The 18,152-nt window shown below is 47.2% G+C and overlaps 1 protein-coding gene across 1 annotated transcript in view; it reads right to left on the bottom strand.

Annotated features, from left to right (window-relative positions):
* Positions 1 to 1,094: 1,094 nt before the first annotated feature.
* The window catches only part of LOC143675521 (L-gulonolactone oxidase-like), a 40,991-nt gene continuing 23,933 nt past the window's right edge, over positions 1,095 to 18,152 (bottom strand). Inside the window, 6 exon segments of the mRNA XM_077151705.1 lie at positions 1,095 to 1,360; positions 2,313 to 2,403; positions 3,860 to 4,024; positions 5,006 to 5,155; positions 15,462 to 15,538; positions 16,559 to 16,666. Coding sequence (XP_077007820.1) covers positions 1,232 to 1,360; positions 2,313 to 2,403; positions 3,860 to 4,024; positions 5,006 to 5,155; positions 15,462 to 15,538; positions 16,559 to 16,666 — 720 coding nt within the window. The 3' untranslated portion in view covers positions 1,095 to 1,231.

Genomic DNA, 18,152 nt, shown 5'->3' with positions numbered 1-18,152 from the left:
ACTGCATAGAAGTCCACACTCTTGGGCTCAGAGCTCTGCTGTTGCCCTTTTGAAACTCTTAAAATTTGTGAATAACGAGCCCTGAATTTTCATTTTGTATCAGGCTCTGTAAATTACGTACTAAACCTCCTTCAGAATTGTTCCTGCTCCTGAGGTCACAGACCTGGGCTTCTGGCTGAGACAAATGTGATGGCATTTCATCATATTCTCCCTGACATTGATATTTAAAGTCCTATGCTTATTAGTCTTGCCTCCTTAAACATAAATTTCTTGACGGCAGGAATGTGTCTTAAGTTTCTTTAAGTCCCCAAAGCACTTGTCACGTAGTAGATGTTTAATGAATGCTCCAAGAAAGAATGGCCACAGAGTGTGATGGGTCAGAGGAAACTAGGTTTATGAAGGAATATGGAGAGCAGTTCCAGGCAACTTCAAGACCCGTTACCTCAAGGAGGGAGGCAGGGAATCAGGGAATCAGTGAGCCTCCTTGCTGCTGGAGAATTACCTTAGAGGTGAAGAGGAAGGAGCAGAGAGTGAATGAATTCTTGGTCTTTATTAAAAAGAAGGCAAGAAGCGCCCCACTTCCCCCAAATCCCCTGAAATGAACATGCCAAAGGTCAGCCTAGGGGAGATCAGAAGGAGGTGGACCCACCTGGATGAGGGCAGTCCCAGGGCAGGTGGGCATCTGAGAGACCCTCAGCAGGAAAGAAAGCAGAGCACAGGACACAAGACTTCTGTGCTCAGACACACCCCGCTGAGACCCCTTTCCTAAAAGGGCTGGAGAGGGAATCGCTGAAGCTACAGAGCATGGGAATTCTACTGCCATACCCAACCAGCTGGCGGAAACGATGAATGCCTGAACCACTGACCTCTTAGACAAACATAATATTTTAGGGCTTCTCTTTCTCCTGGGAAAGGAGGATGTGGTGATTGTAGGCTTGGCAAAAGGGAGTGCCCACAGGGACATGTCAGTGGGAATTTGGGAACCATGTGAATTCTTCTCAGGCCACCTCCTGGCTGGAGTTGCTGTGAAAGTAAACAAAATGAGAGAGGAGAGGCTCCTGGCCAGAGCCAGGCTCAGCATTTGTGGGGTGACAGTGGCTGTGGGCGCTGAGCAGAGGAGCTAGAGAATGGAAGCTCCATCCGGCCCGTGGGCCACTGAGCCTTCACCTGCATCTGAGGTGGGACTGGGGGCGGGGAAGGGGTGGGGTCCGGCTTGCTGTCTCCTTCTGCTTCAGTAGAACACTTTCTCCAGGTACGCATTCAGGAACATCCCAGTGGGGTCCAGCTTTTCTCGGATGGCGCAGAACATTGGAAAGGCAGGATACATTTTCTCAAAGTCCTTCCGTGTGCAATTGTGGGCCTGTGGAGGCAACCAGAAGACGCAGCAAGCCTCAGCTCTGGAGCTGGCGTCCCAGCAGGGCTGCGAAGCAAGCACCCATGGGTGCACACATGCACGCACAACGTACAGGCCCAACCAGAAAGGAGTTTGGAAAGTAGAGGAGTTAAGTACAGTGTTAAAATGTAGCATTAAACTCCCCAATCCCAGTGCCCCCAGCGTGTGGTACAAGGGGCTCTGGTCTGGCCTCAAGTCTATGGCTAATGAGTAAAGTATGTCCTATCCCCTCTCAGAGACCCTCCACTTCTTATCTGTCAAATGGTCTCCCAGATCCCTGCCTTATCCTGTTCATACGATTTCAGTGAGAACTAAATGTATTACAATTGATCTTCTACTTTGATTAGACTCAAAGGCACTAATGACTGTTTCCAGTAATCAAGATGGCACTGACAGTCCGTGGTGTGAATTGTCAATAGAGATACACAAACTATTCTGTGAAGTTTATACTTATATGAGACAAGGCTCTGGGTGAGAGTGTTTTTGACACAGAGTTTTGTGAAGTGAAGAGGTATGATGATGTTGGCTAGTGTTGTCAGATATGCTGTATGCAGTTATGAGAGAAAGGAATGAGTTGAAGGCTTTAAATTTGCAACTTAAGTGCGGTATAAAAGATGTAAAAGTTAAAAAAAATTTAATGTAGTGAAGTTGAAAACTTTCTCTGAAGACTCTGAAGTACCAGCTGCCACTGAGGTAATTGGAATCCCTGGACTGTTTGGACACGAGCACAGAAAGAGGGATGGGGTCTGGTTAGGGAGGTGGAGCCCCTGCTTTCTCAGCCCCAGCACCTCCCAACATTCTAGAGCTGTGCAGTGAGAGGAACAGGGGCAAGTTGAGTTGCCTCTGGCTAAAGCGAAGGCTCACAGGCAGCTGTGGGGCACGGCCAGCCCTGGTGAGGCCCAGAGACTGCAAGCCTTACCTTGGTCCAGTGGGGCCGTCCCCCCATCTTCTTCATGATGGTCTCGTAGGCCAGCCAGTAGTCCAGCCGTGGTACGTCCTTGCCGTAGGGCCTGGGGAGGAGCAGGAGGAGGTGAGGCCCATGCCCTGCCCTGCACTGCCCCAACCGCTTTCATGCCATGCTCAGCATTTGGTCCTGGTGACCCGGAAATCAAGACGTGACTCTGTCTGCAAGCCACCTCCAGGTTGATAGGGGGATCAGACAGACACATAAGTAACCAGAATCACAGAGGTCTTGTGTGCATCTGTTCCCAGAAGGATTTTTGAAAATTGTGCGTCCGCTCACATATTTTAAAGTTGGCACCTGAAATTTATCATGCTTAAATAATGTAAAAGAATTTTGTATCTATATGCTACTTTAAATATATTTTTGACAAAGCCCTGGCATTTCAGAATTACCTCGATTGATGGAAACGTCACCACATTACCTGATTGGCAAAACACAGTTGGTCTTCGTTGTCAAGTCAATCAGCAAAGTCAAACTTACTGACAATCACTAAAGTCTGACTTCATCTTTTAAAATGCAAATAAAAATGTTAATAGACATCCCTGCGATGGCTTTCTTACTTCTGAATTTGAGTTCATGGGTAGAGAAAAGATGGAGCTGCAGATAGACAGACAGACAAATGGGGTCTGAGCCTTGCCACAAGTTTGTCACCTACATGAAGTAAACAGCAGCCCCTTCTTTCAGAAACTCCCTTTTCCGGCTTTTGTGGGATGTCCCTCAGGAACAGTGCCTGCTTAATTGTCCCTTTGCATCCTAGAAGTCTGGAGTTTTATGTTTGGGAGAAATGCACCATGGTAAGGTTTGGGATGGGCAAGAGGTATACTTTCCTTCGGCAAAACTAGGGAAAGGGGATTATGGAGGGGAGGTGGGAAAGGAGGGTGGGGAGGATGGCACGTCTCAGGCAGGATATTTAGGGGAAAAAAACACTTGGAAACTGAGGATCTTGAGATTGAGCCTTTTAAACCATCCACATACATAAGCCTTAACTGAAGATTGCACTAACTAATAAAAAGTTAACTGCATAACTAACTAGTAAAAAGATAACCACAGTCCTATGCCTAGAGTGTCAACCCAGTGCCTGGCTGAGTTGGTCAGCACCAGCAGACACTTCCACGGCAGACACTTAACATCAAGTACGATCCTCTTTTCTGCTGAACTGAAACATGACCTCAGAATCCTTCCCAACACAGCATTCCAGGCCATCGGGAGCGTTGACTTGAGTAGGCACAGGAGATAAAATCTGTCATTCCATATGACCAGCTTCACAAATGGTCACTACTAATATTATTACTTACCCATCGACACTCATATTAATTGTTACATTGATACAATGCAGCTAAAAGTGGAAAAGGCCATCGGAGCACAGAGCGCTAGAGGAACTCAAAGGAGAGAGACTATTTCCTGCTGCCAGAATCAGGGACGTGTCCCTGGAGAAGGGCGCGATGGAAGAGAAGGGTCCTTTCAGAGCGGAGGGCGCACTTCCCTGTGCCCCCGCCCCTCACTTGTACATGATGATGTTCATGTAGCAGCTGTCCCTCTGGAAGCAGGGGCTCAGCAGGACGTCGTCCCCCCGGACAAAGCGCACCTCCACAGGGTAGTGGGCCTCCACCTTGGGGTGCTCCTCCAGCATGGCCTTCAGCTCCAGCAGGGCCTCCTTGGTCTTCTCTCTGCACCCAGCCTGGGGTGGGGGCAAGCAGCGGGGCCTCAGGGCTGGAAGGGACTCAGGGGGCCGTCATGTGGCCTCTGCCCAGCCTCCCGCAGGGGGAGGCAGTACCGCAGCCCCACTTGGACATGCCCTCGGGCAGGTCCATTCCTTCTGGAAGGTGGTGTCTGAGGGACACTCTCTGGAAAGTCCACCTGCTCCTGGTTTGTGGACACTGAATAAGGGGCTCTGCCTAAATAGCTGCCCATCATCCCATGTCCCCGCACCTTGCCACTGTAACAGACAAAGCCCCACTGTAACAGAAATCTGGTGCCTCTTTCCTTGCCAGGCACGAAAGGTGGGCAGAGTTTTCACGTCAGGAGACTGCTGCCCAACTCATTTCCATCAAGGACAGAGTAAATAGGGAGTAATATTCTGATTCTAATATTTCCGCCTGCAGTCTGGGGGGCAAGCTTTTAACACCGCAGCAGAGGCATCCCCTGAGCACCTCGCAATGTCCTCCCTCTTTTTCCCAGAGAAAGACACACATGTGGAAACTTAGTGAGAAAGCTACAGAGAGCTGGGGCTGTGGACCTCTCCTAAGGCCCCTGCTGCAGGGTCCCTCCCCAGGCAGGGAGCAGCCCCCAGTGCTGCTGGAGGGTCTCTGCTGACTAAAGGGACTGCAAGCACAGGCTGGTCTTTCGGAATAGCAGCAGCTGGGTTAGGCAGCTCCATGCTCCCGCCCCGGGCCTGCCCTTACCCCATCTCACGGCTGGAGGTGGACACACGGCATGAACGGAGGGGATTCAGTGACTGGTTTTTCCTCAGAGGCAAGATGGCTTGGTGCAAAGAGCACTGGACTAGGAGTCATAGCAACTAAGACCTTCACCTCTGGGAGCCTCATTTGCAAAAATGGACCCGACAAATCGACCCGGGAGGATAGCCAGAGCCGACAGCCCCAGCTTCCCGCTGGCCCTCAGCCTGGCCTCAGGGCCCAGCCACCTACCTGGGGATGGCCCAGTCCTGGGCGTGCTGCTTGAAGCGACACTCGTAGGTGAAGATCTTGTGGCTGACGTGGCAGTTCTCCTTCTTCTGGGTGAACAGGAGCCAGAAGAAAAAGCGGTTGATCCAGCCCACGAGGCCGGGCAGGAAGGTGCTGTGGGGACAGGCAGAGGAGGCTGCACTGATTGAGCGCTAGCTGTGTGCAGGCACTGGGCTGAGCGCCTCACAAACCACGGCCTTGTTCTCCGCGTGGTCTGCCACTCACGTCACTTTTGTCGCCTATCTATGGCTCAGCCATCCCTCGGCCAGTGCAGATGTGGCTCGAGGTCATTCTTACCAGTTGCTCTCCAGCAGCCCAGGCCGTGGTCTCCACAGGCATGCCACCATTCCCCTGCTGGCTATCCAAATTGTTTTCAGATTTCACCACCACAAGCCCCAGTGTAACAGAAATCTGGTGCCTCTTTCCTCGCCAGGCACAGAGGGTGAGCAGGGTTTTCAAATCAGGAGGTTGCTGCCCGATTCATTTCCATAAAGGCTGTAACACGGCACCCTGCTTCCACCCCGGTCACTTCTGAAACCTTTAGAAGACACTGGTAAGGAAAGACTAAGTGGCCAGTGAGGGCTATGTCCTGGAACGCGGCCTCGACTCACAGATTCTATCCCAAGAAATGCCCCGGGGATCGCGAAGCCAGGGGCTCTGTGCTTTGTGGGCCAGGAAGGGGCTGCCACCTGGCTTTTCACTCTGGGAAACTCACTCATTTTGAAGAGGACATGCTCTTCAAAATCCTATGCTTAAATGCACGCACAGATTAAAGTTCTGTTTCCTCTCTCTCCTAATGAAAGAGCCGAATGTTCACTGTGGATGTTTCAGAAAGTCAAGACAACAAAATCAGCATCCTCCCTGCTGCTGCGATGTCAGACCTAATGCCTGTGCTATTTGCCCCAAAGGAGTGGGGGCCGGAGTGGGGAGAAGGCAGCGTTGGTTCAGTGGGGAGAAGGGAGCCCTGGTTCACTGAAGTAGGGGCCAGGTATTTACATCGCTTGCTGCATCCACTGCTGGCGGGGTGTGTGCCCTCCACCACCCACATCTGCACTCGAGGCTGTGCCTGGCACTCTGAAACCCACATTCTCCCCCTATACATGTGCACTCAAGACTCAAGGACACTGGGAAGACAGGCGGGGACCCAGACAGGGAGATGAATGGTTCTAAGGCTGTGTCCTTGGACACGTGATGTTTCTTTTGCATGTTAAGGGCAGAGAGGCTCACAGGCAGGTGGTAAACCGCGAGGTGAAAACGTAGCTTTGGAGAGGGCCAACCTCAGAGCTGCAGCCAGAACCCCACGAAGGCAGTGGCAGGTGGCGAGCAGGTCCTGGCAGAAGTCAAAGGGAGCAAAGTCCAGAGGCTCATGGTGGGGAAGGAGGTCTGTTCCGCCATCCTAGTTATGATCACCGTCCTGCCAATTCTGGACCCCTCGGGGGAGGGAGCTGCCCAGGAGGCCAGAGGGATGTGGTGGGATGGGGGACAAAGCCAGGCCAGGGCCCTGCTGGGCTGACGCGGCTCTCCTTGCCACCAGTTGCTGCTCTTGCTTCTTCTGGGGCTGCTAGAGACTCACCATCAGGCTCAGTTTGTCTTTGATGGCTTTCTTGGTCTGGTTTAAGTACAAATGAACCAACTACTTTGAGATTCTTTGGGTCTGGCTTGCTTCTGGCAAGCAGGCCTCTTAGTCTAGATTTTTCTGGCACATGCAGTCTCTTCTCTCCCACCGTAGTAGTGGTCCCTGCCCCGATGCTCAGCAGGCTAGCCCTACACTTCTATTCCTCCCTCCCCACAGGCCTGTCAGTCACCCCTGCCTTGCATCCCATCCTCTGCTGTCAATCCATCCCACGGCTGCTCTGAGCCTCAGGTCTCTACCACCCTGTGTGGCGTTACAGTTGCAATGGGGCTTCTGGGGCCCTGCATTCTGCCACTCAAATCAGGCATTAGCCTTCATCTAATGGGCACCTGTTACGTGCTCTTTACGTGTAACATTCCGAAAACCAGATCATGGTTACCAGCTCAACTTTATGTACAAGGAAACCACAGCTCAGAGAGGCTAAGAGACTAAGCTGAAGTCACACAGCAGGTAAATGAGGGGGCTAGAATCAGAGCCTAGGTCCATTTGAATCCATAGCCTGTGCTCCTTCCACGGTCCCAACCTGCCTGAGGTTTGGGTGCTCCGATATGGATACATGTGTGGGGAGTGGGGGGTGGGGGGAAAGAAGGCACCTTTGTCCATCTAAAGATGGAGGCTTTCTGGTATCTCCGAGGCCAACCCTGGCCACCGTGGGGCTTTCTCTGGTCTTGGGGACAGGGTTGCTCTAACCATAGGAACTGAACTTGGCCCCAGCCCTGGCTCTCCGTCCAGCGAACTGCCCCAAGATTTTGAGAACCTGCCTCTCCATCCTCCTCAGCCACGGCTGCCACCACCACCACCCCCACTTCTAGCTGCCCCCTCCTGAGCTCCCCAAGGATGGGCACTGAGCTTTCCATGCAACATTTCCCCCACAAATATGTATAAGCCTCCTCTATCTATAAGCACCTAAATATCTCCAGGTGCCAGACAATGTTTCGGGCACTTGCGATCCAGTGGTGAGCGGACACACGTGGTTGTAGGGTTAGTCAGTCTAATCAGAAGCAGAAACCCCCAACTGCCTGATCCATGATTTAAGTTTTCATTCCTGCACCCACTTGGCTCAGAGCTCAGAGAAGGGCCCAGAACAGGAGGGATCAGGCAGATGCAGTTTCCTGAAGCCTCTAAGGCAGAGCCCAGAGCTAGTTCCTGGGACGTGTCAGGCCCCGGGCTGGGCTGTAGCAGCTGTGATTTAGAGCCCAATTTATTTGGATGCTCACTGGCTACAAACTCCTCAGACACATGCACATAAAGCTGTCGAGCTGTTGGTGATGGAAGCTGAGGCCCCGCTGAGAAAGCCTGACTGAGCGTTTTCTGCTCTCACTCAAAATCCATACTCTGGATGGAGGAATGACCTTCGAGCTGAGAATATTGACAGCTCCCTGTCCCTTCCCTGCTCAGATCTAAATAAGCCACTTCTTGTATTTCACTTTCTGAACACCGCGTGACAGAGTTTGGTGTCTACCCCTAAACATGGAGCTCATCTGATACCTTCGCTGCCTCCCCAGATGAGGGCTGACACTCTAAAGGAGAGCGGCAGACACCTCCTTTGATACCTGGATGAGCATGAAGTGGCAAAGTTTCTTAGCCACATGCAGACCAGTATGGACACCAGCCAGTTCCCCAGGGTCCTGCTGTCACCACCGTCTCTGACTTAGGAGGAAACAGCACATTGCAGCTCGTGGTTCTGCTGGATTCAGCAAGGCTTGGGAATCCAGTCCTGGCTCATCATTTACCTGCTGTATATCCCCTGAAAATACCTCTCTGAGCCTCAGTTTCCTCATCTGCAAAGTAAAGATGATGCGTCCTACCTCCGAGGGAGGTTACAAAAATTAAATGGAATAACACATCTCAAGTATCCAAGGCAGTGCTTGGAATACAATAGGCAGAACTTGACCCTTCAGCTGCTGACCCTTTAGAGAGAGGTTGGTGAGGATGCATTGATGATTGCAATCTGAGTTGATAGTATGAGAAAAAAAATGTCCAAGTGTGTTCTTTTTCATCAATTCAGAATCTTAGGGCTGGATATATATTTTGGGGTTTAGAGGAAGTCCAGGTTGACGGAGTCTGGGCTGCAGTGGAGGAGAGGAAAGGGGACCTGTGGCCTGGCTGGGGCATTCTCAATGTACTGAAGTTGAAAACCTGTCCCTTGACCTGTTCCCTCTCATTCTCTTTTCCCTTTAGGCTGCAGCAGTAATGAAGAAACCTAAGACCATGCATTCATCAGGATATCAGATCCTTGGGTGGGGGTGTATTAGTTCTATTTTGTTACAAGGGATGCAGATGAATTATCACATAAAGGTACTCATTAATTGGATACACACACACACACACACACACACACACACACACACACACACACACACACACATATACCAACACTCTTGGGCTAACTTCGTGTTGGCCAAAGAGCATTGAGGCACTGAGCCACAGGTAGGCACCTCCCAAGGGGCAGTGATGCCTCTACTGTGGGACCTGAGGATGTAGCTGCACACTTAGCTGCCTTCCACCCCAGACTGAAAGTTCTCTTGCTTTGTCAGACCCCTAGTTTTATATTTTCAGTGAGGTTCTTATGAAAACACCCCAAAGAAAATGTATTTTACATATTTTTCTAATTTTCATTAAAAATTCCAAAACTAAGACTAATTCTGTTTGTCTGACTTTATATAGTGAAATTTGGAAGCTCCTCTTAGGGTGAGTGCCCTCAAAGCCTTCCCATAAAACATTTATCTCCTTCTCCATAGGCCCTGGATACTTCACCCACTTGTCCCTCCAAATCTCACTGAGTGATCCTTTGGTGCCGGACCCTGTGCTGGATACTGGTGATACAAAGATGAAGGAGGCTGCCTTCCTGGCCTTGAGGACATCCCATGTGATGGGGAGCTGGATGGAAAATTCTAGAATTATGGTGCAGTAGGTGACTTTGTGGTTTATATAAACCACAGAGAGGTGGGAGTGACTGTCTGACCTGAGGGGCTTCATAGAGGGGATGAGAGGTTTGATCTGAGTGTGCAGGACAGACTAGGAGTTGGCCAGTGGGTCCCTGGAGGGAAAGGTCTTCCAGGCAGAAGGAACAGGACCAGTGAAGGCATGGTCCCAGAAGTCCCACCAGTGATTCTGATTGAGTTCCAAAGTTAGCAAGTCAGGAGGAAGAAAGGCTTAAGTGTGTGGGTTCTGGGACCATCAAAACAGTGTGGTTCTGGCATATGAATACAGATATAGATCAATGGGATAAAAAAAAAGTCCAGAAATAAATCCTTACATTTATGATCGTTTGTTTTCCTAACAGGGGGTCAAAACAATTCAATGGGGGAAAATTAGTCTTTTCAACAAATGGTGCTGAGACAACTGGATATCCACATGCAGAAGAATGGAGTCTGACCCTTACCTCACACCATATGCAATAATAAGAGTAATGTAAGACCTAAACTTTATAACTCTTAGAAGAAAACAAAATATAAATCTTCATGATCTAGGGTTAGGCAATGGTTTCTTGGGTCTGATACCAAAAGCACAAGAAACAAAAGAAAGAATAAGTAAACTGGACTTCATCAAAATTTAAAAAATTTCTACTTCAAAAGGCACCACCAAGAAAGTGAAATGACAACTCACAGAATGGGAGAAAATATTTGAAAGTCATAAAGGATTTGTATCCAGAATACATAAAGGACTCTCACAACTCAATGATAAAAGGACAACCTAACTAAAATTGGGCAAAGGATTTGAAAAGACATTTCCCCAAGAAGATGGGAAGACAGTCAATAAACCTATGGAAAAATGTTCAATGTAGTTAGTCATTAGGGAAACGCAAATCAAAACCACAAGGAGATACTGTTTCACACTTACTAGCATGGCTTAAATAAAGAAGACAATAACAAGTGTTGGTGAGGATGTTGAGAAATCAGAGCCTTTATACATTGTAGGTGGGACTGTAAAATGGTGTGGCAATTTTGGGAAACAGTCTGGCAGTTCCTCAAGAACTAAATGTAGAGTTACCATATGACCTAGCAATTCTACTCTTAGGTATATATTCAAGAGACTTGAAAACATGTCCACACAAAAACTTGTACATGAATGTTCAAAGAAGCAATATTCAGAATACCCCAAAAGTGGAAACAACCCAAATATCTGTCAATAAATGAATGGACAAGGACAATGTGGTATATCCATTCGATGGAATATTATTCTATCATAAAAAGGAATGAAGTTCACATACAAGCTACGTAATGGAGGAACCTTGAAAACTTTAGGCTAAGTGAAAAAAGTCAGATACAAAAGACCACGCATTGCATAATGACCTTTATATGAAATGTGAAGAATAGATAAATGTATAGAGATAGAAAGTAGCTTAGTGGGTTCCAGGGGCTGGAGGGAGTGGGAAATGGGGAGTGACTGCTAATGAATTCACTGTTTCCTTTTGGAGTGATGAGAGTGTTCTAAAATTAGATATGTGCATAACTCTATGAATATATTAAAAATCATTGAATTGTACACTTAAGAGGGTGAATTGTAAGGTATGTGAATTATATCTTAATAAAGCTTCCACTTGCCTTTAGTCAAGCAGCGTAATGATCTAATTTGTCTTCCTTCTGACATGGAAGGAAGCCTTTGTGACAATCCTAGAGATGAGAGTGATGAGTGTGCAGTGGCGATGAGAAGTGAATGCATTTAACATGGATGTTGGAGGTAGACTAGGCCAAACCTGAAGACAGCTAAACTGCAAGAGTGCTCTGGCATAGCTGAGCTGATTCTCCAGGGCACTTAAGCAGAGCTTTTCTCTGAGAGAAAAGAGCCAGGCGAGGCAAAAATGGGGAGAAATTTAAAGGACGATACTTGTAGAAAAGGGTAACAGCTAACCTTTATGGGTCAACTAATATGCTAAGAGCTTTATGTTATTTCATTTAATTCTTGCAACTCTATGAAATCTATACTATTACATTCTCCATTTTACAGATGAAGAAACTGAGTCATGGAGAAATTGTATAACTTGTCCCAGTGCACTCAGCTATGAGGTGGAGTATTTGAAGCAGGAACTTGAAGTCAGGGGAATTGAACTCGAGTTTGGGCTAATAACTACTGTACTTGTCACCATAAAATCCTGGGATTGAGTCTCATGTATCCATTACGCACATCTGTCCCAGACACTTTATTGCAAAGATGACTCAGGTAGCTCCTTCAAGATGGTTCAGTAGTGTGAGACACATTCTTAAGAGTATCCACCGGGGCCTGTAGTAGCCAGAATGGAAACTCCTCATTCAGTCTGGGAGCAAGAGGGGAAGGCTTCCTGGAGGAGGTGGGATTGATTTATCAGAGATGTCACAAAATGAAATAGCAGGCAGAAAAATCCCTGCTTTCTTGCCTCCCACCACTGGAAAGTTGACCCAGAATGAAGCACCCAGATAGGCACATCTTCCATAGGAAGAATTTTAGGCTTCTTGCTCCCATCCATGAGCAGTTGAGGGTATCGATACTCTTTGGAAGTGAGTGACTGACGGTCAGTCTGAGATCCTTGATGAAGGAGCCTTGAGAACTGGCCCATCCACGCCTGGGCACACATGCTATTTATTTGTTCTGGACATTTACCTTCTAGATATATTTTGAATCCTTACAACTATCCACTTGGATTTGCTCTGACATCTCCATAGCCACCACCTTTTCACCGTCATCATTTTTATTGCAGCAGCTCCTCCCTGCACTCCTGTCCCCTCCCAAGCCTTTCTCCATACTGTAGCCAGGGGGTTTGCCTTAAAACACTCTCTCCTTAAAACCCTTCTAATAACTTGTCACTGCCCATAAGACAAGCTCCCAAATCCTTAGCTTGGCCTATAAGCTCTGCAGCCTCCCCACGGTCCCGGCATGTTGCACAGGTAGGCAAATGCAACAGACAAGGTGTCTCCTGCCCAGGCATAGCTGCCTCCCCTCTGCCTGCATACGGATGCTGCTGAGTGTTACTGGGGTGTGTACATGGGAATACTCACATGGGACCCCTGTGAATATTTACGACACCTCATGGAATGGGCCTGGGTGACAGAGGTGGGAGTGGGGTCAGGCCAGGACTTGGCTCCTCATGGGAAAAGTTCTAAGAAGCAGGGGTAGGAGAGAAGGAAGTGGGCACAAATCTAGGGCATGGAGCTTCCTTACATCACAAGGAATGGAACTGCAGTTCCCAGGACTGTGGCAAGCACCTCCCATACAGGAGACAGACCATGGCCGGAGAATGTGGGGAAATTGAAAGCTGAGGGGCAGGCAGGGACATAAGTGAGGTCAACATAAATATCCAACTAAAGGTCAAAAGCAACCAAGACATTTCTGAAAAAGAACAGAGCACAAGGACTTGCTCTACCAGATATAAAGCCTTACTATAAATATAGTAATTGAAATAATACGATTTTGACAGATTGAGAGATATAGACAGACAGACTAATGAAAAGGATAATGAGTACACAAACAGATCCACATATACTTGAAACTTGGTGTATGAGATATGAGGGACAGCAGATCACTGAAGTTAAAACTGAACTAATAAATAAAGAATGCAAATAGTATTGGTTATCCTTTTGGAAAAATTAAAATGGTTTCACTCCATAGGCATAAAGCAATTCCAGATGAATTAAAGACTTAAATGTAAAACCAAAATTCAAACTTTTAGGGAAAAAATAGAATATTTTTTATGACCTTAGGGTAGGGAGGGATTTCTAAATAAGACACAAAAGCCCCATAGAAAAAGAATAGATGGCTACATTTGACTATATTAAAATTAAATACATATGCACACCATAAAAAGTTAAAACAATGTACAAACTAGGAGAAGATGTTCGTAATATATATGATCAACGAAGGGTTAGTGTCTGTCCCGGCCCGCGGGACGATCAACCGAAGCTCGAACTCCTGTAAGGGAAGAATGGCATGGGACAAAGAGACGCGAAGAATGGCAGCAAGACAAATATTCTGATCAAGCTGCAAAAGTTTATTGAAAAGGCTAGGTATATATATACTCTAGGAGAGGGGGTAGCTAGTAGGAATAGGTAACGATCTCTAATTGGGTGAATAAGGACAAAGGGATGATTTGGGATTGGTGACTGCTGTTGCTAGGACAGAGGGCAGGTGTACGGTTAGTACTTTTGGCGTGAACTTTAGGCGCGAACTACAATTACTTCCGTGAAGAAGGCTGATTATAGTTTAGGCTGTTCTTTGTTTCAGCCCTGGCGGCCATGTTGCATGTTTCCGGCATCGCTGAGGGTGGATTTTATACATGCTACCTTAATTGTCCCCAACAAGTGTCCAAAATATATCAAACTAAAACCGTATAAAACAATGAGAAAAACAACCCAATAAAAATAAAGAGCAATTGAAGTAAATAGGCACTCAACAGAAGACAAAACCTGAATGATCGATAAACTGGAAAGATGTGTAACCTTATTAGTATCAGGGAAATAAGAATTAAAACCCCAAATGAGATACCATTTGATGTCCACCAGAGCAAAACTTACAAGTTGGGCAACTGCAATTTTGAGAAGCCCGTGAAGCAGAGACTTACGGCACTTGCAGTTAGCTTGGTATAATTACTTTGGAAAACAATTGGGAATTAGCTGATAAAGCTGAAGTTGCTCATACTGGATGACCCAGGAATCTGTTCATGACAAAGAAGGCATCAGGAGCAATACCTGAGATGGCTCACAGCAATGTTGTAATAGCAAAGCACCCTGGAAACAACCCAAATGTCTACCAACAAGGGTAGGGACAAGCAGGGGTGAAAAATACACACAGCAAATGCTACACAGAAGTGAGAATGAATAATTAGAGCTTAGACACATCAACACGGCTAAATCTCAATAACAAAGTTGAAAGAATGAATTTGTTTCAGGATTCATGAAACGGCAGTAAAAATAAAATCAAGAGACCCAAACACCTCTACAGAGAGGGATAGAAAGATCAAAGTTGATGTTGGAGTTATAGAGAGAAGTTAGGATTTAGCAAATGAATATGGATGCTGGATCATTAAATTGATATCTCTTTTAGTCTCCAGCAGCTAGAAGTAAAAATCTAAAATTGTGAAATTATAACCCATGTCAAACTCTGAAATATGTTCTACAACTAATTGTGGTGCTGTGCTTTGAAATTTACTGCTTTTTTGTATATATGTTATTTTTCACAAAAAAGAAGGGGAAAAAGTTGATTGTTATGATAAAAAAGTATTTAAGCCCTCTACCCTCCTATATTCTGGAGCAGCTAGAAGGAAGAATCTGAGAGGATCATATGGTAGCCCATGACAAACTCTGGGATCTGTCCTGTAAATGCTTGTTGAAGAGTGCTTTGAAAACTAATGCTGTTTTCTTCCTTTGCTTTGTACATATGCTATATTATACAATAAAAAAGGTAAAAAAATAAAATAAAATCAAGAGAATGATACAGCATAAAGTTCAGGGTGGCAGTTACCTCTGGGATCGTAATATGGAAGTTACACAAAAGGGGGCTCCAATGGTTCTAGTGTTTCCTTTTTATACTGGTGGTGAGTACATGGGCACTTTTTGTATTGTTCTTTATGCCTTAAATATATGTTGTATGTATTATTTGGTATGACATATTTCATGATTTTTTTATAAGATATTCCATGTCTTGGCTGGACACAAAGTCACCAGTAAAAGTCCCACAAAACAGGCAGGGTTGCAAACCACTGTTCCTGACCCAGGGGACAGATCCAATTTGCATGCATCAGGGTAGGGGTGCAATTCTTCTGATGGACTCCATAGCATGTGGCAGAGCCAGAGAAAGGTACCATTGCATTCCTACCTGATCCAGAGTAGGAACTCCAGTAAATAGAATCCAATGGCATAATCCCAAAACCAGTTGGCAGAGGAGGAGGGAGGCTGGGAAGCAGAATTTGTGATCAGTTCATGGACAGAGCAGAGCCCCCTTCGTACCTGTATAATTCACAGTGTCCCTTAGGGGGTGATATGTCACAGGGGTGGTTTTGTGTGTGTGTGTGTGTGTGTGTGTGTGTGACTCACCTTCCAGGACAAGGGAAAGTCTCATTTTCATGTGGCACAGCCAATCTCCATACTCCAACCCCACTCTTTCATGATTACTTATCTAGGCATGCATATACATGAGCTTTCTGCACAAGACCAAAAGTCACGCATCTGTTCTTCCTCTTCAGAGCTCATGAGTTGGGCTCCCAGAGAGCCCCACTATGAGCCGCATGCCAGCCCCTGACACCCGGAGGTGCTGTGGCCTCTGCCTGACACTGCCCCATCAAGGTTCCTCCAAAGTGATGGCTTTGCTTTCTTCTGCTGAGAAGTAGCATGTCTGCCAAGGACGTGGGGAGAGACAAAGCTAGAGTCTCTTCAGCCGTACAATGAGGGGTGGGAAAGTAGAGGGCTGTGGAGGGAAGGTGGGTGGGATTAGATGGTATCCGAGGTCTGGACCAGCTGTCTGGGACTCCAATTCACCCTGTCCTGACCTGCCCTACGTTTTTTCTCTCTTGCCTTCCCTGCATCCTTGACCACAGCCTTTCCCACTCTCCAGCACAGTGGTTCCACACGGGCCCACCTTCTACCTTCCTTCCGTCCTTTGGCCTTTTTGACCTAGCTCCTCATGCTCAGGGATGGTCATCCTCGCTTTTCCTTTCGCATCTAACTGCTCATCAGGGTGATAATGAGCGTCAGCTGTTCTGAGAGCTGGCCTGCTGCCTCGGGGTGTGTGCGGACAAGAAGGGCATGTGTGCACGCGTGTAAGGACAGGAGGACGTGTGTGAGGAGGGAGAGGATGAGCCTGTGAGGATGGGGAGGGCGTGTGCTTGTTTCCGGCAGCCACCTGCCCTCTCAGGGACCTGCCCCCCGACCACGGCCTCCCAGTCGCGTGAAGGCAGGAGTGACCCCTGTGGCTACCTTGTTGGTGTGGTCCTGGTAGATGACGCTGACGTTCTCGCTGTGTGGGAACCAGAGGAAACGGAAGTATTCAGATTTTTTCAGATGGCTGTCCAGGTTGTTGAGAACCTGACCTCGGCAGAAGGAAAGAGGAGACACTGTGTTAGCGGCAAGGAAGATGGTGGGAAGTGTTGGACGGTGGGGCCCGAGGTGTGCCTCAGTTTCTCCCCATCAGAAATACCCTAATGTTGCCCAATGGCATGGAACAAGTCTTGTGGTACCCTGGGCATTAAAATCCTCCACTTAGATTTTGGCTTTCCTGAGTAGCTTAGAGGACATGAGGAATTTATTTGTTCTGTCTTGAGGAATTACTAGCTGTATGAATTTGGGCAAGTTACTCAACAAACCTGTGAGATCAGTTTTCTCATCTGTAAAAGGAGGTTAATGGTGACACCCATCTCAGCATTACTATGAAGATGCAAAGAGCTAATGCCTAGAGTGGCCTAAAACAGTGCCAGGAATGTGGTGAGTGCTAAAGGTGTAAGCTGCTGCTGCTGCTGTGATGACTACTCTTTATCATCATCACGATCACCACATCATCACCATCATCATCATCTTTCATTCCCAGACCTCTTCATCCCCATAATACCTGGCATATGGTTGGCCTTCAATAAAAGGCCAACTCGAACAGAAGAGTCATGCTCAAATATAGCTCCTGATTGCTTACAATGAGATTAAATCATATGATTACAGATCAAATCGTATCTCCCTGAAACCTAGGAAGTTGACACATAACAAGTCATGAGGCAAGACAGTGAGATTTGGCGTTTGATGGGCAGCTGTGGGGTTGGAGAAGAGCACTGTTCTTCAGTTAAGTTCTGGATTTAAGTCCTGACTCTGCAGCTTACTCCCTGCATGACCTTGGGTGAGCTACAGAACCTAAACCTTGGTTTTCACATTATATGGTGTGGGTCCTTGTAAAGGTGAAACAAGATAATGTCATAGCCATGTTAAGGCTGCTAAGCACAGTCACTGGCATATGGCATTTTTTTGGTTCTGAATTTGAGTGATACTAGCACATGAAAAGGGCCTTGTCATATTTAGAGGCCTTGGGTCTAAGTCTTGGTCCCCAAATTTCCCAGCTGCATGGCTTGCAGCAAGTTCTCTGAGGCCTTTGGACCATCTATAGAATGAAGACAGTGATAGCTGTACTTCCTTACAGGCTGTGGTGAGGAGCAAGCAAGGTCAAGAGTGTGAAAGTACTTTATAAACCGCTTAAACTGAACATGTGAGAGGAAGATTGGTGGTGACAAAAAAAAAAAGAGTCTATTGGGGAATTTTGGTACCCAGCATGGATGAATAGCTGAGTCCAACCATGAATCATCACAGAATCCAAAGAGATTGGCAAGCTCGAGGAAAGATGATCATTCCATGAAGGTGAAGCTACAATGAGCTCATCTAGTTTTGCAGTGTGTGAGAGCAGGGGAATGTTGAGACGTCTGGATCCTTGTCCTAACTGTCAGGAAAGACCCAAGAGGAACAAGGAATGTGTGGACAATTGCTGCACCGGAGCCAGAGTAGTCTGGGTGGCATCCTTTACAGCCTCCCCCTTGCA

This window comes from Tamandua tetradactyla, chromosome 3 (genome assembly GCF_023851605.1).
Source record: "Tamandua tetradactyla isolate mTamTet1 chromosome 3, mTamTet1.pri, whole genome shotgun sequence".
Classification (NCBI taxonomy): Eukaryota; Metazoa; Chordata; class Mammalia; order Pilosa; family Myrmecophagidae; genus Tamandua; species Tamandua tetradactyla.
This window is presented reverse-complemented; position numbering and strand designations above follow the sequence as displayed.